At 38.6% G+C, this 20,857-nt stretch overlaps 1 protein-coding gene across 7 annotated transcripts in view; it reads right to left on the bottom strand.

Annotated features, from left to right (window-relative positions):
• Nucleotides 1–20,857, bottom strand: part of LOC139993740 (hemicentin-2) — a 258,897-nt gene that overhangs the window by 44,096 nt on the left and 193,944 nt on the right. For all 7 annotated transcript variants that reach the window (XM_072015742.1, XM_072015746.1, XM_072015748.1 and 4 more), the window contains one exon: nt 2,164–2,333. In XM_072015742.1, coding sequence (XP_071871843.1) covers nt 2,164–2,333 — 170 coding nt within the window. The remainder of the gene's footprint in view (nt 1–2,163; nt 2,334–20,857) is intronic.

Below are 20,857 nucleotides of genomic sequence, written 5' to 3'. Positions count from 1 at the left end.
CACGCGTGCAAGCGTCACTGACGCGCAACACGCAAAATTTTCCAGCTGGCAGCGAACGTGTTAATTCAATTTACAGTTACTACACAGATCGTATACGTGAACTCGCAAGATCGCAATATGTTTTGATTCGCAATCAAGTTAGTGAATTTTCGAAATCAATTTGTCGCGAAACGAAGGCTTCGATAAGCTCGTTTCATTTGGAACTTTCGATTTATATTCTCACGCAACGTGGCTGTTTTTCCATTACGTTTCTATCGCGACCCGTTTACGAAAATAACAAATAGTCCGTCAATAATAATCCCTCGAGGAAAAGCGATCCATGTATATTGCCCTGTTCATCGGTTTTTAGCGAGTTCTGAGCACTGTTTGAAACAACTAATGGCGCGAAGCTGTCGCGCCAAACAACAATACACCGAGTGTTACTGTTACGTCGCTAGGTTGATTTTACGCCTGCGAATATAAACGCCTGGTTTCGCGCAGATAGAGAACCGTACACCACCGTGCATGCGGCTCGCTGGTTGAAGTGGGGTCGAGGCGAAGGGAAATCTGATTTATCGTCGATTACGATCGGTGATTGGATTCTGACGGGTTCCTGTGCGTCATGCGGTGATGCATGAATAACGTCGATAACGAGTAATGTCACTACTCGACGCTGACCCATGCACTTTAACCATCAAAGTACTTTCCATTAAGATGACCGTGGATAGGGTGCGTGATCCTTTGTCTCGCGTAATCACGGGCCAAGTATTTACAATTATATCATACTCCATATCGTATTCGAAAATGCCAGTTTCTTAGTTTGCTACGATTTTTTCTGATATACATTTCAGATAATTAAACCTTTCTACAGACGCTCTTCTTACTTTCTAATGTAACTAGACGTTAAAATAAACGTTTCGTCGAACTAAACTGTTTAATCGCTCGATCATCGTGGTATAATTGGCGTGTAGCATATTACGCGAAAGAATTATCGTGCAAATCGTACGCTATACGAATTTCGACCGACGTTTCTAATCGGTCGTAGGCATTGGCGCTGGTGGATGTAACAAAATCTTCGATTAAAAGTCTAGTTCAAAGAACAGTCTAATGCGAACACTCGTATCGCGAGTCTTTGCACCTGCGAATTTTCAATTACTTACATTTGGCGTGCATTCGATTCAAAGGTTTTGCAAGAAGAAACGAATTTGGTAATTATTTACAAATTATCGATTATTATTTCGTTATTAATTATCCACACGACTACACCGATTTCAATGATCTTGAAATATATCGTGAAATATGTTGTAAAAGTCACGACACTCTGAGCAACTTTTCCTCGTACGTGTTGCCATCGTTCGGCTTTACTTTCTGGTATATTCGCAGAAGTTCCCGTCTCGAGGAAAGTATGATTTTGATAATCGAATAGTCGCCTCTTTCAGTATCGCGGCTAAAGTATTTTCAACTTCGAATAACGATAATAATATAATATAAAGCTTAATACGAATCGTATCTGTCTTATTATTTAATACCTTAAGTTTATAACGATTATCCAAAATAATCCCAATAATTATTATGTATAATAATCCATTCGTTCTTCTTTCTTACGTGACTTGAAAATGATTATCGAGAACGAGTAATTCGTTAATTACGTTTCGTTATAAACGCCGGATAAAAGACGACCGTCTTTGCCAGAGCGAAGAGTAATCGTAAAGTAAATCGAAGTGAAGTTGTTTGCGAGTATCTCGGCAACTACAGCCGAGCGATGATAACTTGCACAGAGAAAAGTTGTTCAGAAAGTTCATCTTGACAAAATATCTCAAGACCATTGAAATTGGCGAGGTCGTCCGCTTCGTAAACAATTATCATGAATTTTGCAGCAGACCGATCGTGTAAAGATACGCTTGATTCGTCACATTGGTTAAATAAAACTTGGCAAAAGAAAAAAAGGGATATACGTCACGCCGCGGAAGCAGAGTTAAAATCGGATCGAGGAATCACGACAGAATTTGTCAGAAAATGTAGGATCGATTGAACGAGAGGAAAAGAGCGTAGTAGATGAACGGAGCGCGACAACCGGACTTTCATCAGCCACGGCTACTCATTCGTGTAACACGACCTGGTCGGGGTCTCGCGCGTTTTTATTACATCAACGAGAGTCAGCCAATAAGGTAACTGGAAACTTACAGCACGATCACCAAGATTGCGCACCCTGCAGTGCAGGAAAGCGGTTTGTCCGACGGTCGTCGTGGTATCCCTCTTCGTTGTGTTGTCGAAGTAAGGCTGGCTAAAGGGTTGCTCCCAGTAAGAAGACGGATGGTGCTCCACCACCGATCCTCCGCTCTTCGCTGTGCACTCTGCCAAAAGCAATAAACACCGTTAATGGTATTTCGTTCTCGTCGAGCTAGTCCACCCACGCGTTTATTTTCGTTGCACAAATTTTCGTTGCGTGGATAGATCGAAGATGTCGCGTGATACGGAGAATAAAAATGACGTATAATCGCGATGTACGTACGTACATTCATAGGAGTAACATCTTCGTTCCAACGATTATTCCGACAAAATATAAAAAAATACGCCAAGAGTAACAAAGGATGCACGTTGCTAACAGAAAGGCAAGTACGTTTTACGTTCCATCTTCTTTATAAGCTCGGCAACGAGAAAGAAACGAAGTAAAACAGCGATGTCACGGTGAAATCACAGCTCGGTAATGGCTTAGAGACCGCGCCCTAAGGTGTATTGTTACCGTCCTTTCTTTCGTAGATTTTGCGACCGACGAACTGTCAATTTTTCAAATTTGTTTTAACCAAACCGATGCTACATTTTCAAGCTTGACACAGAAAAATTCTAGGTCCTTCGGTTTGCCGACTCATAGTGTTATTTTCACTTTGTACACTTATGCAGGTATTAAACAGCACCTACGTCTAATTGGTTGTTACAGAAGTGCATAAAGTTGTAATAGTTCCAGTCATTCTAGCAGTTCTAATAGCTCGATTTAGTTCTGAACTCGTGACCTCACCATCAACAAACTGATTTTCACAAATCGACGTAGTTCTTGTTCTTCCGTAACACGAATTCAACTTGCTACTACGATTCTACTCGAATTCTACTCCGTGAAATTTATTAAACGAAGCTCGTTGACAGTATCACGATTGTTGATATTCGTATCTGAACTCCGAATCCATCCATCCATCTTTCGTTCGACGATTATTATATTATTAAAAAAAGAAACCCAGTCGTTGTTATATCCATCAAAATTGATCGAAACAACGCATCCTTCGAATGATTTGATTCTCAACGTTTCCAAAATAGCGAAAAGTCTGTAGAGCTTCTACAAACGAGAAAGTTTCTCTATCTTTGCATGGTAATTTCTAGTATTGTACAAGTACTAGTCGTTTTTTCGAATTAGTCATGCAACGAATTTTCATACTGTCATGATATATCATTTGATAAAGTAAGGATATACATATAAATATTCAAGGAATTCTTATTCCACTGAATTTAAATACTATAGCTGTCATATTCGTCACGAAGGTGTAGTACGATTATATGAATTTCCTTTGTTCGTATTATTATTCACCAGAGCCGCAAAACGAAATTTGAATTTTAATGAAAACGTGTCTGAAAGAATTCACGCGATCAATAATCGATAACTCATTAGTAACGCAAATGTGGCAGCAGGATCTTTTTAGTGGAATAATTTTGGTAACCGAATCAAAGGTTTGTAAATGAATTAACAAATTCGTCGAGCGGAAGTCGATCATTTTTCTTCCTTATCGTGGATACATTTAGCATGTATCTTTTCCCCTTTACGTTCTGTACTTTTTGGTTCGGTGTTTCTAAATTCATATGTTCGTATATTCAAATTATAGCGATCGATACAATGCGACGAATGTACTTTCGAATCGGTGTAGCTTCAGCTTAAAATTTTGACGTAATTGTAAGAAACACGTTGCACTTCTCTAAATAGACAAATTTTTGTAGCGCAAAATGTTCTCTCGCAAATTATTCTGATTGTCTCACTGATTATTGAAATCAATTTCAACGGATAGTTGATTAACGAAAACGGTCAGGATTTATTTATTTCGAGAGAATTTCGTACTTTCATTTTTTATCTAGGTCGAATCTTCGAAAATTAATTTTTCGCCATTCTGATAAAGCTCGAATATTTTTTTTTTTAACGACTATTTGTAACGTTGACTTAATACAATACCCAAGTTGATCAATTTTACTTCGATTCTATTTCCCTGCCTTTTCCCTCGACGGGACGTTTACTAGTCCTCAATTTTTTTTTTAATTTTCATTACTCTTTATGTATATTTTATTCCACGCTGCAGAAAGATAATACGTGCTACCGGAGGAAAATGTTTCTAACAAATTTCACGTGATAGGAATTTTCTTCGAAAACATTCAAATAATATCGATACTTCAGTTCCATTGTCAAACTGAACTAAAAAATTGGACAATTTTTTGCACGATACTCGAACGAATTGAAAAGTCCCCTTCACACAGGAATACATATAAATCGCGGAGAACGATAAAATTCGTTATTAACGAAACATTCGTTCGATCGTTCGTGAAAATGGTTTGCAGACTAGCCAGAAGCAGCGTTTCCTTGCTTTTGAACGTCCAAAATTCGTTGGAACGAAATTATAGAAACGGATTCAAGTGCACGCGCAGCTGCGGCATGATTTATCGGACGCAACTAAAATTTGAATCGATAATTAATCGGTCGTATAGCCGGCATTGCGACAGAATCGCGTGTTCGCGTTCAAGGGTCCTCTAATGGTTGGCTTTTTCACCTGTCACTCAGTTTGTTCGTCGTACTGCTCTCGCTGTTAGCTTTTTGCTAGAGAGCCACGTTACACGAAACGTCCAGTCATAAGATATTCGAGCACTAGGCGGTCGATAAACTCGTGTAAAAAGGATCGTAATTGGTGTCGCGCTCTACCGGAACACGCGACATGCGAAAAAATACTTCCCTTTTGATCAATATCGTCATCGAGTTTTTATGTTCGAGCGAACGCGAGAAACGCGTACAGCGCATCGAACGCCACCCGTTACTGCTTCGAATCGGTTCGATCGTCATGTTGCTGCGATCGAAGCGATAACGACAACAAAATATACCACTGCGTTTCTACAACCTGTGATTTTCAAATAATCGATCACCATTTTAACGTTTCCCACCGTGGCTTCGACATCGTTTCTCAACTTTTATTAGTTTCCGCGTATTTACGCAGTTCCTAAACCAACCTTCAAATATTTTTCTGCTTCAAAATAACAGATATGTTTTTCTATTCCCCGTTTATTTATTGTCTTTGTAACGGTAATCATATTCCATACGGAGCAATATTTCTCTTCTCAGTAAACTGGATTTTACCGATTCGATCGATTTGTCAATTTGTCAATTTGTTTGGTCGATAAAAATGAAAATTAATCGTGATCGAAATAACTAAGAACAAGCAGCATCGTTAAATATTTCTCTTCGGCGACGTAAATTTATTAAACGAAATATTCACGGGTTAAAATTCAAAGCAAACGTAACTTTATATTCTATTTCTCAGACTACTATGACCGCCGCGCCGTAACGACTTTATTTCCGGCTAATGATGTTTTCACTGAAATACCGTGTCGTTATATCTCCAAGGGTTTCTTTACACGCCTCAGTAAAGTTGGAAATTTTATGAAGTTTCTCGCGTCAGAACCTCGTAACTTGCAGGTCGATTTTTCATAAACGCGACGATGTTATTAAGATCTCGAATTATTCGACAAAGTTGCACGTTTGACGAACCGCCTTAAATGATTAACGATAACACAAGATCCAATAAAGCGTGTTTGATAAAACAACAATAAGAAATTTCAGCTTAATTTCGATAGTATAACCTGATAATAGACTTTTTACCCAACAAACTGTAACGTATCGATGAATAATAACGTCGCAGAAATGATACAGTCGTTTATAACTTAATTTATGGCTGGGATAAAACGAAGAACGGTATTTTTATAATAAACGGGGCATTATACGTATATTCGCGGAATAAGGTAAAACAAAGTAAACCGAACGTGTTACAAAGATGCATACACGTAGCTTACGGTAAAGTGATACAATATATAAATAATAAATAAATAGTTGACAACTAATACTTTATGCGATATTTGTTAGTTGCATTGTACAATGAATTTATTTCGCTTGTAAATCTATTAAAAAAAAAAATTGTTTCAACTGCGTCGTAATGGCCATGCGTCCTCTCTATCCAACTATGTGCGAACAAATAAATTATTATCGGCGTGAACGCGAATTTCTCGCTATATTAATGAGAAATCGCTGGAGAATCTGTGAAAAAAAAAACGGGCTCCTGTCTGCACGACACGGGCCACAGGCCAAAGACGCTTTAAAACGCGGATGAAATTATGTTATTTCTTTAGTAGTTTAAAATAAGGAAACATTCGTATTTCTTATTTTCACGTATTATAAGTTGTACTCTTGGGCGTTCGCGGTCAGCTAGCGAGACAATTCTTGGAAGGCTTACTGACCAAAGACCGAGGAGGCGTGGAAGGGATGGTAGCGGTCGTCGGTCGAAGGAAGCATAAATGTTTCCTTATGTTTCATGAATTATGTTGTAAGTTGAACGCTACGCATCTTATTGCTGAGAATTCGCGGCCGATTGGCAAAAGAAGGCTCAGTGGTCAGCGAGCCGAAAGTCGAGAGGCGTGGAAGGGATAATAAAGGTCGCCTGTTGAGGGCACAGCTCGAGAATATTTATACAGATTCATTAAAACGGAAGTCGTCTCGAGATGGTAGCTGCAAAGGAGGAGTTCGTTAACCTTCTTTGTTCTATCTGAACTTTGGTTTTGGAATGCTTTGGAAAAAACTTGAGGTGCTTGCTAATGGCTTGAAACGAACCACTCGTCGATAGGCGCCGTTCGTTGAATCGCGCTCGGTTCTTTTTGTACCAACTTCTACCAACACCTAGCTTCCGTTTCCTCGCCGACAGATAGTTCGGAAGAAAAGCATCGGCATCGGCAGTGGAGGTTCACGGGATGCTTTTGTGTGACGAACTATGCCAGAAATGTTTTAACATCTGTAGAATATTTAACGAGGAAAGTCGGGATTTAAAGGAGCCATCGCATCGGTTTTCATCTTTGTTTCGCCAAGTTACAATTATCTTGGAGGCACGGTATTGTCCCTCGATGGTTGCGATCGGAATTACCGAGAACGCGATGGATATTCCATGGATATGCCGCGTCGTCAGAACAGCAACGAGCATAATACAATTATCGGCTGTAAGAATTTTTACATATCGAAGCGTTCTGGTTTGCAACAAAGGTTTTTACAGATAACGAACCAAGCCTTTTCCTGCTTCTAATTGAGAAATTAAAAACGAGACGCTTGCGTTTTGCGCGACGTGATTGTTTCTACAATGTCTGTTATGAAATATTTGCAACGAATAAATAATATAATAGAGAAGAATTAGGTTCTTTCGCGTGCTTCGTTATTTCATTAATTGTAACACAACGCTGCTTCGATAACTGTTACGTTATTATTTCCATCGAACCTACACGTACACATCGTAATATATTAATTCCACCGAGAGATAATCTACGTCAGTCTCTCGGTACTCGCCAGAAAAGAGAAACTTTCTTGTTTTATCGGAGAAGGCAATACGAGTCTTTGTAAAATATATTTAAAACGTTTGTTCGTGGTAAACGCGGACGGATCTCGCTGTAGACTACTGCTTGTTGCATCTATCTTTGTTTATCATATTGCGCACAACGAAACGAAAGCAATTAATTTAATAGCAGCAACGAATAATCGCGTCTGGAGTCTCCAACAGAATGAATTTGTTGGAATTGTCGATCAATTCAATTCCCTACCGTTTAATTAATTGCTATTGTTCACGCGATGAAATAACGCGATATAACTAAAAATAACGAACGATAAACACGCAGAAACACACAACGATATTGTACACGTATATCCACCAATAAACCACTCGCCTGTTACAGAAGGTTTGATAGTGTTTTACGTTTCTAGGTTATCTTTGCTGATGAGTCTAGCAGAGCCAGGCTGAAATATACACTTTTCTTTTCTTTAATCTCGCACTATTGTTCCACCTTCTTCTTCGGTACAACATTCTCGCAGTTTACTTCTGTTTTGTTGTCAACGCTCGTTGTATTTATAGATAGTGGCTCGTACGTTTGAAGGCGATGTATGTTCCTCAAACCGAAGACATAACAGACCACGCGGGTGTATTTAATAATGTTTAAAGAGAATGTAAGAAAGAAGGTAGGAAAACATCCTCGAAATGTCTCGTTGCACTGTTGCTAACGGTAAGTGAGAATGAAATGCGAAACCTCTTACTGAAATCCGAGTGGCTCGTGTCCTCGACATCACGCCTTGCTCGTTCTGAAAGTTAGCACATACCGGAAGTAGTGCACTCCACGCATTCTCTAGCTTCCTTTTTTCTACACAAACCTCCTCGCGATACGATATCTTCCACGCTAATGTCATTTTTACAAATACGTCACAAATCTGCTGTTCCACTTCGTCGACGTCTGTTATTACGTCGTTGAAAATCTCGCCAGTAACTCGTTCGCTCATTTCGACGCTAACTCGACCAAGTAAATTTCTCAAGCCTCGAGGTACGAGTACATCCGACGTACGTCATCGATTTCTCTGTTAATTAACGTGTAATTAGAGATTTTATCCCCTTCGGGTAATTATCAAAAATGTATTAAACTAGGGAAATAAAACTTCTTCGACTCGATTTAACGATGATAAACGAACGACTCATTTCCATTCTGTCTTCTAATTTTCCTCCGTGGAGGTTACTTCTACGAAAAGAATATTCCTCGGTGTTCGATGCGATAAGATCGTCGGTGTCCGATCTTAAATTAAATTTCAAACTGTATCGGACGGTAGACGAAGATTCAGCCAGAAAACACTGCTAAACGATTCTTTGATAAATCGAGACGAGTTAGTTCCTTCGTATCTTGATAACCACGTCTGGCACACGTTAGCCTCGAAGCACGAGGATAAATTGAACTCTCAGCTCTAAAGACCGACTATTGGCTATAGGATATAGTAGATAACTAGAGATTCGTCTAACGATCTGACTCGTCTTCTCTTACGATGTTATTCTTTCACGATGCTCGTATTGTGAAACGCGAACGTTTCAGGTATAAGTCTCTATACGTATTTTGGAAGCCACGTTTACCTAAGTTTCCATTAATCTTACGTTAAAACTTAACGCGTTGACTTGCTAAACACGCCTTGTTACCGTGGAAGAGTTTGCTGGCCTCCGCCGCATGAAAAAGTTGCAACTCCTGAAAGAGCAACCGTGAGCGCTTCGTCCGATCTTTTTGGAGTTGATGAATGTAAGTTGGCGCGATTAACGAGTGTGTTTATTCAAACGAACGCGCCTTTCTTCGATAGTAAATAAGAACCGGGTTACGTAAATCGCGCAGAACGGTCCGCGCTATACGAGAGACGATCTATATAACCTTAGAAACGATGCTCCCTCGTTTCCTGTAAAAGTGAAACGCCGAGTGAAGAAGACTTTTCGTCGTTTCGTTTCTTTTACTGCGCGGGAATAAAACACCAGCAGAGATAGTTCTTTTATTATTTTACTATTGTCACTTCATAAAAGTAAGAACGAGAATGGTAGAATTCTTTTATTTCTCGTTCCTCTTCTCTTTTTTCTTTTATTTTTTCCTTCGTGAAGATATAACGCTAAAGAAGAAACACCTTGGTCGTTAATTTTCTCCGTGTCCTAAGTGTAATACGTAAAGACGCAAATTTTCTATCGTTTCGAGCTTCCGTTTAAATTCGGTTTTAGCTTTCGGTATTACGAGAGATGTAGCGAAATTTACTCGAGTCGTTCGCTTTTTCAAAATTAAACGCGAGCAACAGGATTCTCGATTGTCGTTGCTTGTACCTTCATCGTGAAAAGTTGAAACGAAAAGAGAGATCCCTTGGCGATCGTACACGTTGCATCCAGTCAAATCGAAGCGACGTTTTAACTTTGTTATTACATTCGGTGGTGGATTTCGATATTCGAAAGTGGCCGAATCGCGTTAACATAGAATAGGGAATAGAGTATCAGAGTGAATCATGGATCAAACTCAAATCTTGTTTTCGTTATACAAGTTTAAACTTGCATATAACGTAGTAGAAAAGTTGTTCGTAAACTCCTGTGACGTTATATCGTTATACAATAAGACTTATCCGCACGGAGAGTTAAGCAATCGAGTCGTACGATCAGTTCCGCCATCACAGATTTCCCTACGAGACATCTTTCAGCCTTTCAACGAAATTTATCATCTGACAACCACCGGTGTAGCCTCAAATTATGAAACTCGCCCCGAGGCTTTCAAGATCAGCGGCGTACCCTTTCGAGCGCGTTTCAGGAAAAACGTTTAAGCAACAACGAATTGGACCAGTTCCATTCTTCTTCACATCGATCTTTTACAACGGCGAAACAATAACCTTACGCAACTTTATATCGCCGTAAAAAAATTCGATCGCTTAACATATATCATAGATACGTGTCTGTTGCAATACAGATTTTAAAGTGCATTTCGTTTCTACCGTAAGCTAAAGTAGCAAATAGTTGCGTCTAATATCAATGCATATATCATGTACACGTAAAAGATAGAAACGTAAATAAATAAAAGATTCTCTTTCAAGAACAAAATAGTCCGAGAGGAAGCATCCGCGTCACAAGGTCTGTCTTTCCGAATTATGCAATTTTATTTCTCACTGGATCATCCTCTAGAATCTAGAACATCGGTGACTTACTTATGTACATGCGTTCATGTACATGCCTATCTATGTAGGTTTTGCATGAGAATACATCTTGAAAGAAAGAGATATTCAAAATATCGGAAAAGCGACGTGAGAGAAGAGAGAAGACTTAGGAAATAAATTCAACAGAACCAAACTACTATTCTCGAGGTTCGTAAATGCCATTTCCATTTCAACGATATTTTACTTACGTCGTGGCCAATCAGGATATTGCCTGAATTCAAAACCACAGATGTATAATAACAATATAAATATATAACAAGGCGAAACGTTAGCCGCCGTGTATTACGACAGTCAGATCGATAACGTTTCGAGCGAGTTGTAGGTCGCGATAAATCGGAAAACGTAAGAGCAGAGCGCATTTATCAGGCGAAAAACGGGTCTCTAACGAAAATATGAAGATTCACGTTTGCGGAACACGTTTAAATTGGAATCTGTCGCAGTGCTTGGCGCAAGTGCTTGCCGTAATGCGAAAACTTTTTTCGAGTCGAACTCGACGTCTTAACTTGGTTCCTGTTCTTTCGCGAAACACCCGCGCAACGACTAAAGGACTACGGCTCAAGAAGCCACGAGTATAACGTATTACGAGTAGGTATACTCTTTCACCCTCTCCTGTTTACTCTCCGTCTGTCTTTCTCTCAGTGTTTCGTAATTCCTCGTTGTCGTCGGTGAATTGAATTCCGTCGCGTTTTTTTAAAAAATCAGCAGATCCATCGAACGCTTTCAAAGGCGCAGCTTCTTCGTGATACCGCCACCGTGCTGGTTCAAAAGAATTTTCTTGTTTGCGGGAATATCGAACAAATATCGTATAACCATGAAAATGTAGGAAGCGTAGTCGATAAACAGTGAGAGTAGATTTTCTTCATCTTGCGTGGGTATTCCAGCCGGACTAACCGAAAGGTACAGAAACACGAGAAAATATTTTCCCCGAGTTGTAACGGATTACATATAGCGATAGAATAATATATCGCGCATAAACAGGAAGTTTTATTTGATTCTGAAATTAAATAAGATTTATTCAGATCGTTTCGAAACGACACATTTCGCGGCGAAACCAAGAACTTTGTTCTTTAGGTAGCGCTTTATGTTTTAAAGCTCCACGGAGCGCTTCTCGTGGTACGCTCCTACATAGTTATTCAACCACAAAGTATTCTGGTTACGTTTTCAATGAAACTATTTCCTCGTCTTTTGCAACGAGAAGCATCCTATGCCGAAACGAATAACGTTCCGAAATATTACCGCCAAATATGTTTCGCTCGCGTAAATTGTTTCATACGAATAAAACTCTCCAATTCGTATTTACTACTTTTGTTCGAACTTTATGTTAAGTTCGACACTACGTAGGTATCTGTCTCGTATTACTAATTCGTAACAATATCAACATCGTGCTGATATTTATTTTCGTAATAATATCAATATCCCGGTTATGCATTCGCCTATAAAGGATGATACTTGCTAATAAAATACAAATACAAATAAAATACAGTATTGAATTTCAAATATATGTATACTTTTAAAAATACATGGTTTCCCAGTACAATCAATCAAATCACGGAATATCCTACGACTATATGTATTATGCGATGCTTACTATGTATAGTTCTGCAGCATCAAAATATCGCTTGAGATATCGTGTATCGGTTTTTAACGTTTAAAAATCGGAAACGCAAAAATATCACGGTGACCCGGCAAACCGAACTCGAACTGCGAATCTAGCGCAGCTCGAGCGACGAAGGTGATCCTTAAACTCAACGCGACATACGAAGCGTATCCCGTACAAGCTACGAGTCACGGGGATGAAGACTATGATATTCGGTGCCGCAGAGCGTAGACCATGCCGTCTGACACTTTCTACGAAGATTCTAAGAATCTAAGTAAGATTAAACGTGAAACTTTCGTATTCACGGAAATCCATAAGGAAATATCAAAGTCTGTTCTATGAAATTTCCAAATAGAAAGCATTAACGTGTACGCCGATTCACGAACTCGCCGGCACGATTAAACGTAACGAAGAAAGGCAACATTCGCGATCTTTTTATGAAAATTTCTCGTTTCCTGATTCGAACGGTTATAATTTCGATAGAAATTCGATATCACCGATACGACTGGTCGCAATGAAGCAACACTCTAGCGGGAACAGAACGAAACGTTCCGTTTAGAATAACAAAGTCGAGTTGAATTTTTCAAACGTAGCGCGTGCGTATGAGAACAATTTTTATCTTTCATCGCAAATGAAAAATGCGTATGAGGTAATATTTGATCGTTTGAACTGGACTAGTCGTGTGAATTCAGTTTCCGGAGGTACGTTTTCCATATTGATATTTCTTAAATCAGCCAGAAACGTCAGTGGGTACCACTGGATAATAAATGGTTCTTTTAACCAGAAGTGTTCGCGAGAGCGTTCGATCGGTTTCTACCGTTATCTGCCATGGAAAACCAACGAGGAGTTTTCGCGTTTTACGGGTCTCTTCTTGTGTACTTTCGCCTCGTTAATGGAAGCAATCCAACAGGATGATATATACATTTTCCTTAACGAAGTATAAACTGTTACCACGATATTTTATGGACTTTGCTGCTACCACTTTTGAACGGAGAACATTTTTAATTTACTCTTTCCTCTATTTCTACTTCGTAGTAATTTGTACGGTTTTAGTAATGATCCGGTAAAGTGCGACGTTATTTAGGTCATTCGCATAGCTATGCTTTCCGCGTTAAAGTTCCTATCTGTATTTTACATTCGGAACTTCTCGTCTCGTAAATTAAACTTTAGATTTGTGATATCGAATATCGAGGGAAAAGAGCGATAGCTTTCCCAAGCGAAAGAGTAAAACTTGTTACTTGATATCGAAACCTAATTTCATCTCGCTCCTAATGGTTTCAAACGTTTCATTTACGTTGCGTTTTATCATTCGTAGCATCTCCGTTTTAAAAATCTTATCGTAGTGAATCGTAGAAAATCGTAATAAAACTTGATATTCAAGGGAATAGCGTTCGAACGTGTTCAACGAAGAATCTGCCTAGTACGTACGTAAAAATTTTCAAATTCCATTTTCTCGAAAAATATGCCGAGAATTAAAAAAATCTTATTCTACGTTTTTTTTTCTTTTTTTTTTTTTTAGCGCTGAGAATCGCGACGTACTCGCTTGAACTTTGTATCGCTCGATAGCGCAACGTATTTGTAGACACAGCAAACACAGGGACCGCGCTATTAATTCGAATTTCAAATGACTGATAAGCAATCGCACGGTGCACTCGCACGTGTGATACACTAGTATGAACATTTATAGTCACTTCTATACGCTGGTGATCGATGTCATCATAAATTCCGCGACGTTCCTTGTTTCCACCTGCTCCTGCACACCCGTTGCATGTCTGCGCATTTATCAGCGACTTAAGAGGCGTTTCTAGAGTCGTTGCTAGTCGCGTTCCATTTCGACGAATCTAACCGAATTTAACAGTGGCAGGTATCGTTTTTGGATTTGTTTCGTCGAAGCGCGTTACATTTGCCGATAGACATATTCGAAAATTTTTACGATATTCGTTTAATTTACAGATGCGATGATTTTCATTTAAAAATAATAATTATTTCGTAGAACGTTGAAATATATATTTGAATTATATGCGTTTCGACCGAACGCTTCATCTCGATAAATAAAACTCTTGAAACGCGCGATATTTTCTGCGATACTTTGACATATTATTAACAGAATCAATTAAGCTGCATACATATTTCAGGTGAAATAAATATTAAAAGCAATAAATATACACATACAATTTGTATATGCTTTAGTTTGATATCTGCAAACTGACCACTAATACGAGAGGAGGAACCAGAGAGACAGAGAGAGAAGGATGGAACTTTTGGGAAATTGTGTTTCATTCTCATATTGGCAATACGAGTGTAAGAAGCCCGTCTCGAGAACATTCATATTTTTTTTTTTTAAATTATGTAGGTTTATAGAATTTTTAATTAGTTTCTTAATCAGTTTGAATCAGATTCAGATATTCCTTTGAAGAAATATTCGAGTAGATATCACTGGTATTCGAACGTGTACACGCGCAAACACACCCGCGTACGTACGTATAACGTTCGCATGTACAAAAGATAATGCGAAACGGATTAGCTTCCTACGTGTGTTTCTCCTCTCATTACGTGATAAACTGTTTCTCTGTATATTATTCTACAATATATTCTATATTATATAACGTTTGTATTTGCACTTGGAAATGAGCTTTCGAAATAACGATAAAGGTAAGGTTACAACGTATTTTTTAGATTACATTGTAGTTTACCATTACTACCGCGTTCCACGTTATTTCGTAATTCGAAATTGCGTTCCGCTATCCGCATTTGTATTTGCAATTACGATGCGGCCAGCAACTTTATTTCATAATTAAAAATCATTGTGCGATCGTATTGGCGTGGTGGTAACGAGACATCGTCGTGCGGCTTTCAACGAAACCCTAAATAACACGGTTACACGGTTTGCATTTCATAGAAAAATTATGCTGCTGGAAACGTAGCATTTTGATGGAATATCGGTAAATCGAATTTTCTTTTTAAATCGAGCTGGCTGCGTCATAATTGCGCGTGAATGAAGCTTTTTCCATTATTTGTATTCCGCGATAAATTTATCCTGTCGTGTACATACATCAAAACATTTGTTGTTGTGTTATTCTCTGTCGATTACAAACGGACGTGTGAACAAACGCGTCATCGATGATTTTTTTCTTCGACCGTGCTATCGGAAACTTTCAATCTCGCAAGGGAAACGCAATTACTTCTAAAATTGTAAATCCGTTATTTCCTTGAATTATCGTTCGTGTACAACTTTGACTCGAATTTTTACCTTTTCCGTTTGTATTTGTATACGCATATTCATACACTGTTTATGGCCGTAGAGTTGGCGCGCGAAGTTCGTAACTCGAGGGACTTCTCAAAGATGTACTATCCAACAGCGACGCTATAAAGCGATAAACCAGAGAGTAGAGAGGAAAAAGAGAAAAAGACAGAGAACGCTTTTCCTTCGCGGAAAATGAACCAGCTGTCCCAGATTCAATCTCTAAAGGAACAAGACGAATTCCCAGGAGTTTCCAAATGTAGGACAGTGAAATGTCACGCGAGCAGAACAATTGTTTTTAAGGGTTTCGAATTTGTTTCGGGACGACGAGTTCACGAAGGTGCAGTTTCCACATAGTCCGACTAAGTATCTTTCGTTTCCAATTCTCTGTTCAATTTGCGTTCAACGTACGAAATATCGTCGCGTCTGTTAAAGCGTTCTATTCGACGATAGCTGACTTTCTTCCGTTTATCCTTACAAAGAGAACATCGTATTTTTGACATTTGTGAGCGTTGCCCGATATTCTGAAGCTTCTTCTAAACGTGTCAGCTATTAATTATTCGGCCAGTTACTAATGCGGATGAACGTTAAAATTAACGAAGAAAAGATGCGATTGAAAGAAGCAAAGTAGTAAAGGATTACGAACGAAATTCAAATAAACGGGGGCTCGTGCGATAAACGTTAGAGTATCGTGGTTTGAAAGGAATCGATGGGCAGAACGTTCTGCTACGCGATCGATCAAGGATGAAAGCGACTCGAACCGATTACAACCTTTAAATACGGATATCGGTACGAGAACGGAGAGACGAAGCAATTGGAAGTAAAGGATCTCAATTACGTGGAACGAACGAACGAACGAACAATTTTGACGAACAACGAATCGACGATAAACGCAAGAGAAAAAGGGTTTTAGCGTCAGCAGCTAGCAGCTACGATAAGAGTAGTCTCACGCTCCAAAACCTAATTACATTTCTGTTTCCACGAAAACGAAACGATCACGAGTCTCGATTTACGAGAAACTTTGTCCATTGAAACGAACGTCGGATATAATTGAGTATCGGTTGCAAATAAGAATGACGATTTTTAAGTAGTGGACGTTGCGTCCACGCGAATCTCCTAATCCTACTCGAATGAAAAACCTTCCTGCAACTTTTTCAATTTGCCATGGCAAAGGAGACGCCTGATAAATACAAGCATTTCATTGTAATTAAAGCTAAGCAAAGGGTAGTCGGAGAAAAGCGAACAGCTTGAAAAGAACGCTGTAAGCGACTAAAGATCTTCGAGGATTTAATTATAGCAACGAAAGAAACGTACGAGCTCGCGTCTTTGCGAATAAGGTGTTTGAAATCTGTGCTCCGCACAGATGGAAATATACTGTATTTTATCGGATGCATCTAATGCGATTAATAATGAAATTTTCTATAATCTGCTATCCGAAGGAAACTTTATTTACCGTGCATCCAACTTCAGCGACTAAGATTTATTTCCGGAGCTCGGCTCCTAAACTTTCGCGACACGCATCGAAAATTCTGTGCTAAACCTGGCAACGGTGATGCATCGTAACGAGTTTTCTCGATGTTCAGCTAATTCTTATTAATTATTCGCAGTTCGTCTAATTATTCGTTATTTCGTTGTTGGAAATATTTTATAAGAATATCAAATTTTATAGGATCCTATAATTGGATCTTTTATTTATATAAAGAATTCGATAATGTCGTTTGCTTTGAACGACATTTCTGTAGATCTTAAAGATACAGAGTGTCAGGCAAGAGATATGAGTAGGAAATTTAACAGCCCCTGATATAATCTACGATAAGACAGAGACGAAGGATAAAGAAATTGCGTTTCAAGTTTTGTTCGTTACTTATCGACGTTTAAAAATCGATTAAGGTATGTCTGTGGCCTGAAAAAAGTCTGCGGATGGATGTAGGCCAGCCTAATCGACAGGGGACTCGATGATCTTCGAGGCTGACACGTGTCTGCCAGGTTATTTCGTACTGTTCGTAAAAGAAGAAGAATACGACGTTGCCGAGAAAAGTCGTAGATTAAATCTGCTTGATTGCAAAAATCCATTAGAGGATATCAAAGCCTTTTGCCTATCTGGAACCATTCGAACATAGCGTAATCTCACGTAGTTTGTCGTGAAATAGAATTGATATTGAATGCACGAAGGAGTATCGATCTCGTATTGTGGAACGCTTAGCAATTTGCAATTATCAGCTAGTTACCGATGCCACCTTTGGCGTCGCGATTTGATACGGAATACAGAAATTGAGATGTTCTCTGATGTAATTGTTTTCCCGATTTTACGAAGCATCATCGGACAATGACTCCGATTACTGTACGTAATGAAATTTCATGCCAGTTGTTAGCGAGAAATTCCAATATTCCGATAAATTGACCTCTGTGATCGTATGTGGATTAAACGATAAACGATTAAAGAACTGTTGCACGTATGCAACAGCTACAAAGATCGAAATCACCTGGCTTCTTCGTTATATACGATGTGAACGCAATATCGTCGAACCGAACGACGACCAGTGGTATTTCATGGCGTAATCTCTTTTTCATTTTCTTTCGTATGTTTTTGGAAGGTGTCGCGACGATTTAAACGCTGTCACAAAGAAAAAAAAAAGCTCATGAAATATCGCAGCATCCGACGTAACGAAATTTTCATGCAACCTGTCTATCAACGTTCGAGCTAAAAACGTAAATGATCGTTACGAAGTATATAATTTTATTTAACTCATTTCATACAGACTTTGTCCGACGTTCGCGAGCATTAACGCTCCTTTGTTTTGCTTTACTTTCGATCGTTAAATTATACGCGTATAACGTGCAATAGATATTTCTACGCTTACGATACATCGATCTGACCCTGAAAAATATTCCATTTGCACGATGTTCGCGTCTGGAATTTGATCGGAGAAATAAACGAGGTACAACGACTTTCGCTGTTAACGGAATTCGTACGATTTAAATGGCAATACCGTAGAAAATTATCCTATATTTACCGTGTAAATTCTTAATTAACCTTTTGCAATAGCCAAATTATGAAACCACGTTGATTCAGCCGGCCTCTCTATAATAAAATTTTATTAAAAGCTCTCGGAGATCGGTACATGCCATTAATGATAATAATAGCCAGGGAATTTATTGGATTTTTTAGTCGGCCAACAATGCCTCCGGCGAATATAACGTTCCATATTCTATGCCCCCAGCTTTTTGCCCATCCTATATTACGGTACGAGCGTGTACGAATGAACGATGTGCATACGAGCGTGGCAATGCGGGACTAATGTCAAAAACATTGTTTGTAAGGTGTAAGAAAGTCAAATATCCGCGGATTCCATTCAAAGAAATGTTAATAAAGACACCGGTATTCCCTGCAATTGCTGCAACACGAGCTTTAAAAGGCAACGTTTCCGCCAGTAGCTTCTCATCCCATTACATCCTATGAAATTTTAACGCATCTTCTTACATATTTCCATTTATTTCCGAGTTTCGACCAAAGGAAGCACCGACTCGCCGCCATTGGAATAAAGTTGCAAGCGCAACGGTTGACGTTTTTCAAAATTTAGAGACACTTCTTAACGCGATAGATTATTCTGAAGATCATGGCATGGTAAAAGCGGATGAGTATATCTCTCGCATACCGGTACATATATATCGGTAGATTTGAAAACCACTGCCATAAAACATCGTTTGCTATTCCGTTATGTAGCTTCGCTAGCTTAAATCGAACGCAGTTTCTGTTATTTCTGTAGCACTAGTGCACTCAACTTGTTCGACGGATTCGGCAAATTCGACGAATGATTTAACAGGCGAATGATTTATTTTTGTATCGTTGATTAAATTTCGTTCGTTTTATGAGATTTTACGAGAAATTGTCAAATTGCGTATAATAAATCACGACGTTTTGTGACGAATTAAAATATAATTTTCAGCGAAATAGTTGTTAAATATAGAATTACGTATTAAGGAATAATGATAACAATAGCGATAGTTTGACTACGGGGTATTTAATAATAATAGTAAGAGCAATGTATTTTGCGAAAACCAAGGCAAAGCAATGCAAAATTATTTGAACTAAAACGCTAAACTACAGGGAGAATCGAATGATCGGTATTTTCAGAGCTGGAAAATGATCAACGGGACGACAAAGGGGCAAAGAAACTATAATAGAAGACTGGGGAGATGAATTAACGATTAAGCAAAGGAATACGGCTGTGATTGGTTCTTTCACAATGCGTCACATATACAAATAAGACCGTATAACAGCTTAATATCAGTCAAAATTTTCATTTCCACGATAATTAATACGCGAATACGAAAAATCGACATGAATCGACTGTTAAATGAAAATAAATTATAATTCAACAACGTATGTATTAAATCACTTGATGATTAGCGTCATAAAGGTTAAAATAAATATGTTGCATTTTAATAGCGCAGCTATTCGAGTTATTTACGGCTGGTTTATTGAAAAATGTATCGACTTCCGCTTAATAAACAAGCGATCAGACACGAACAATTATTCTCAAGAAATTGCGAGAGTCTTTGAATAGAAACGATAAAAACAAGAATTCTGGGGCGAGCTTTTCATTCCAATTTTCGCTATTAGTTTGAAGGATTACGTCAATAACGAACCATAAAATTGAAATACGCAATTTAATACGCGATTCGATGACGTTTATTTCTCTCTATTGTTTGAATCCGTTTTCCCCCGACCATCGTAAATTTTTAAATAGTTCCGTGTAGATAATTACGAACAAGATCTTTTATTAAATATCATGTTCCTCGCTTTATACTCGTAATTAAAGCAGCTTAATAATTGGAATCTGTTTCGATTCTATGCACAATAACGCTATAGAGATTAATGCCTTTTGGAGAAGAAAAAAAGAAAAAAAGAAAAAAGGAAAGAAAGAAATAGAGAGAAAAAAGTAGACGAACGACAAAACATCGATTTTATGTTTAAAAGTAGTTAAAGAATCTGCTTGGTTCGAAGTAAAAACCTTAATGGAACGCTTCTTTGTGTACTGTCGTTTCCATCGAGTTCTAAAATCACGGTTCCACGCTTACCCTGTTTTACGGTTTCCACAGTTAGTTGATCGATTTACCTACGCTTGCCGAAGATTGAATTCGAAACTTTGAGATTCAGACATTTACGTGCAATATATCGAGATGTCGAGAGAATGGAATTGAAACAGAAAACTATACTTTGACAAGCACA

Source organism: Bombus fervidus, chromosome 13 (genome assembly GCF_041682495.2).
Source record: "Bombus fervidus isolate BK054 chromosome 13, iyBomFerv1, whole genome shotgun sequence".
NCBI lineage: Eukaryota > Metazoa > Arthropoda > Insecta > Hymenoptera > Apidae > Bombus > Bombus fervidus.
The sequence above is the reverse complement of the archived record's forward strand: the minus strand, read 5'-3'. Positions and strand labels throughout refer to the sequence as shown.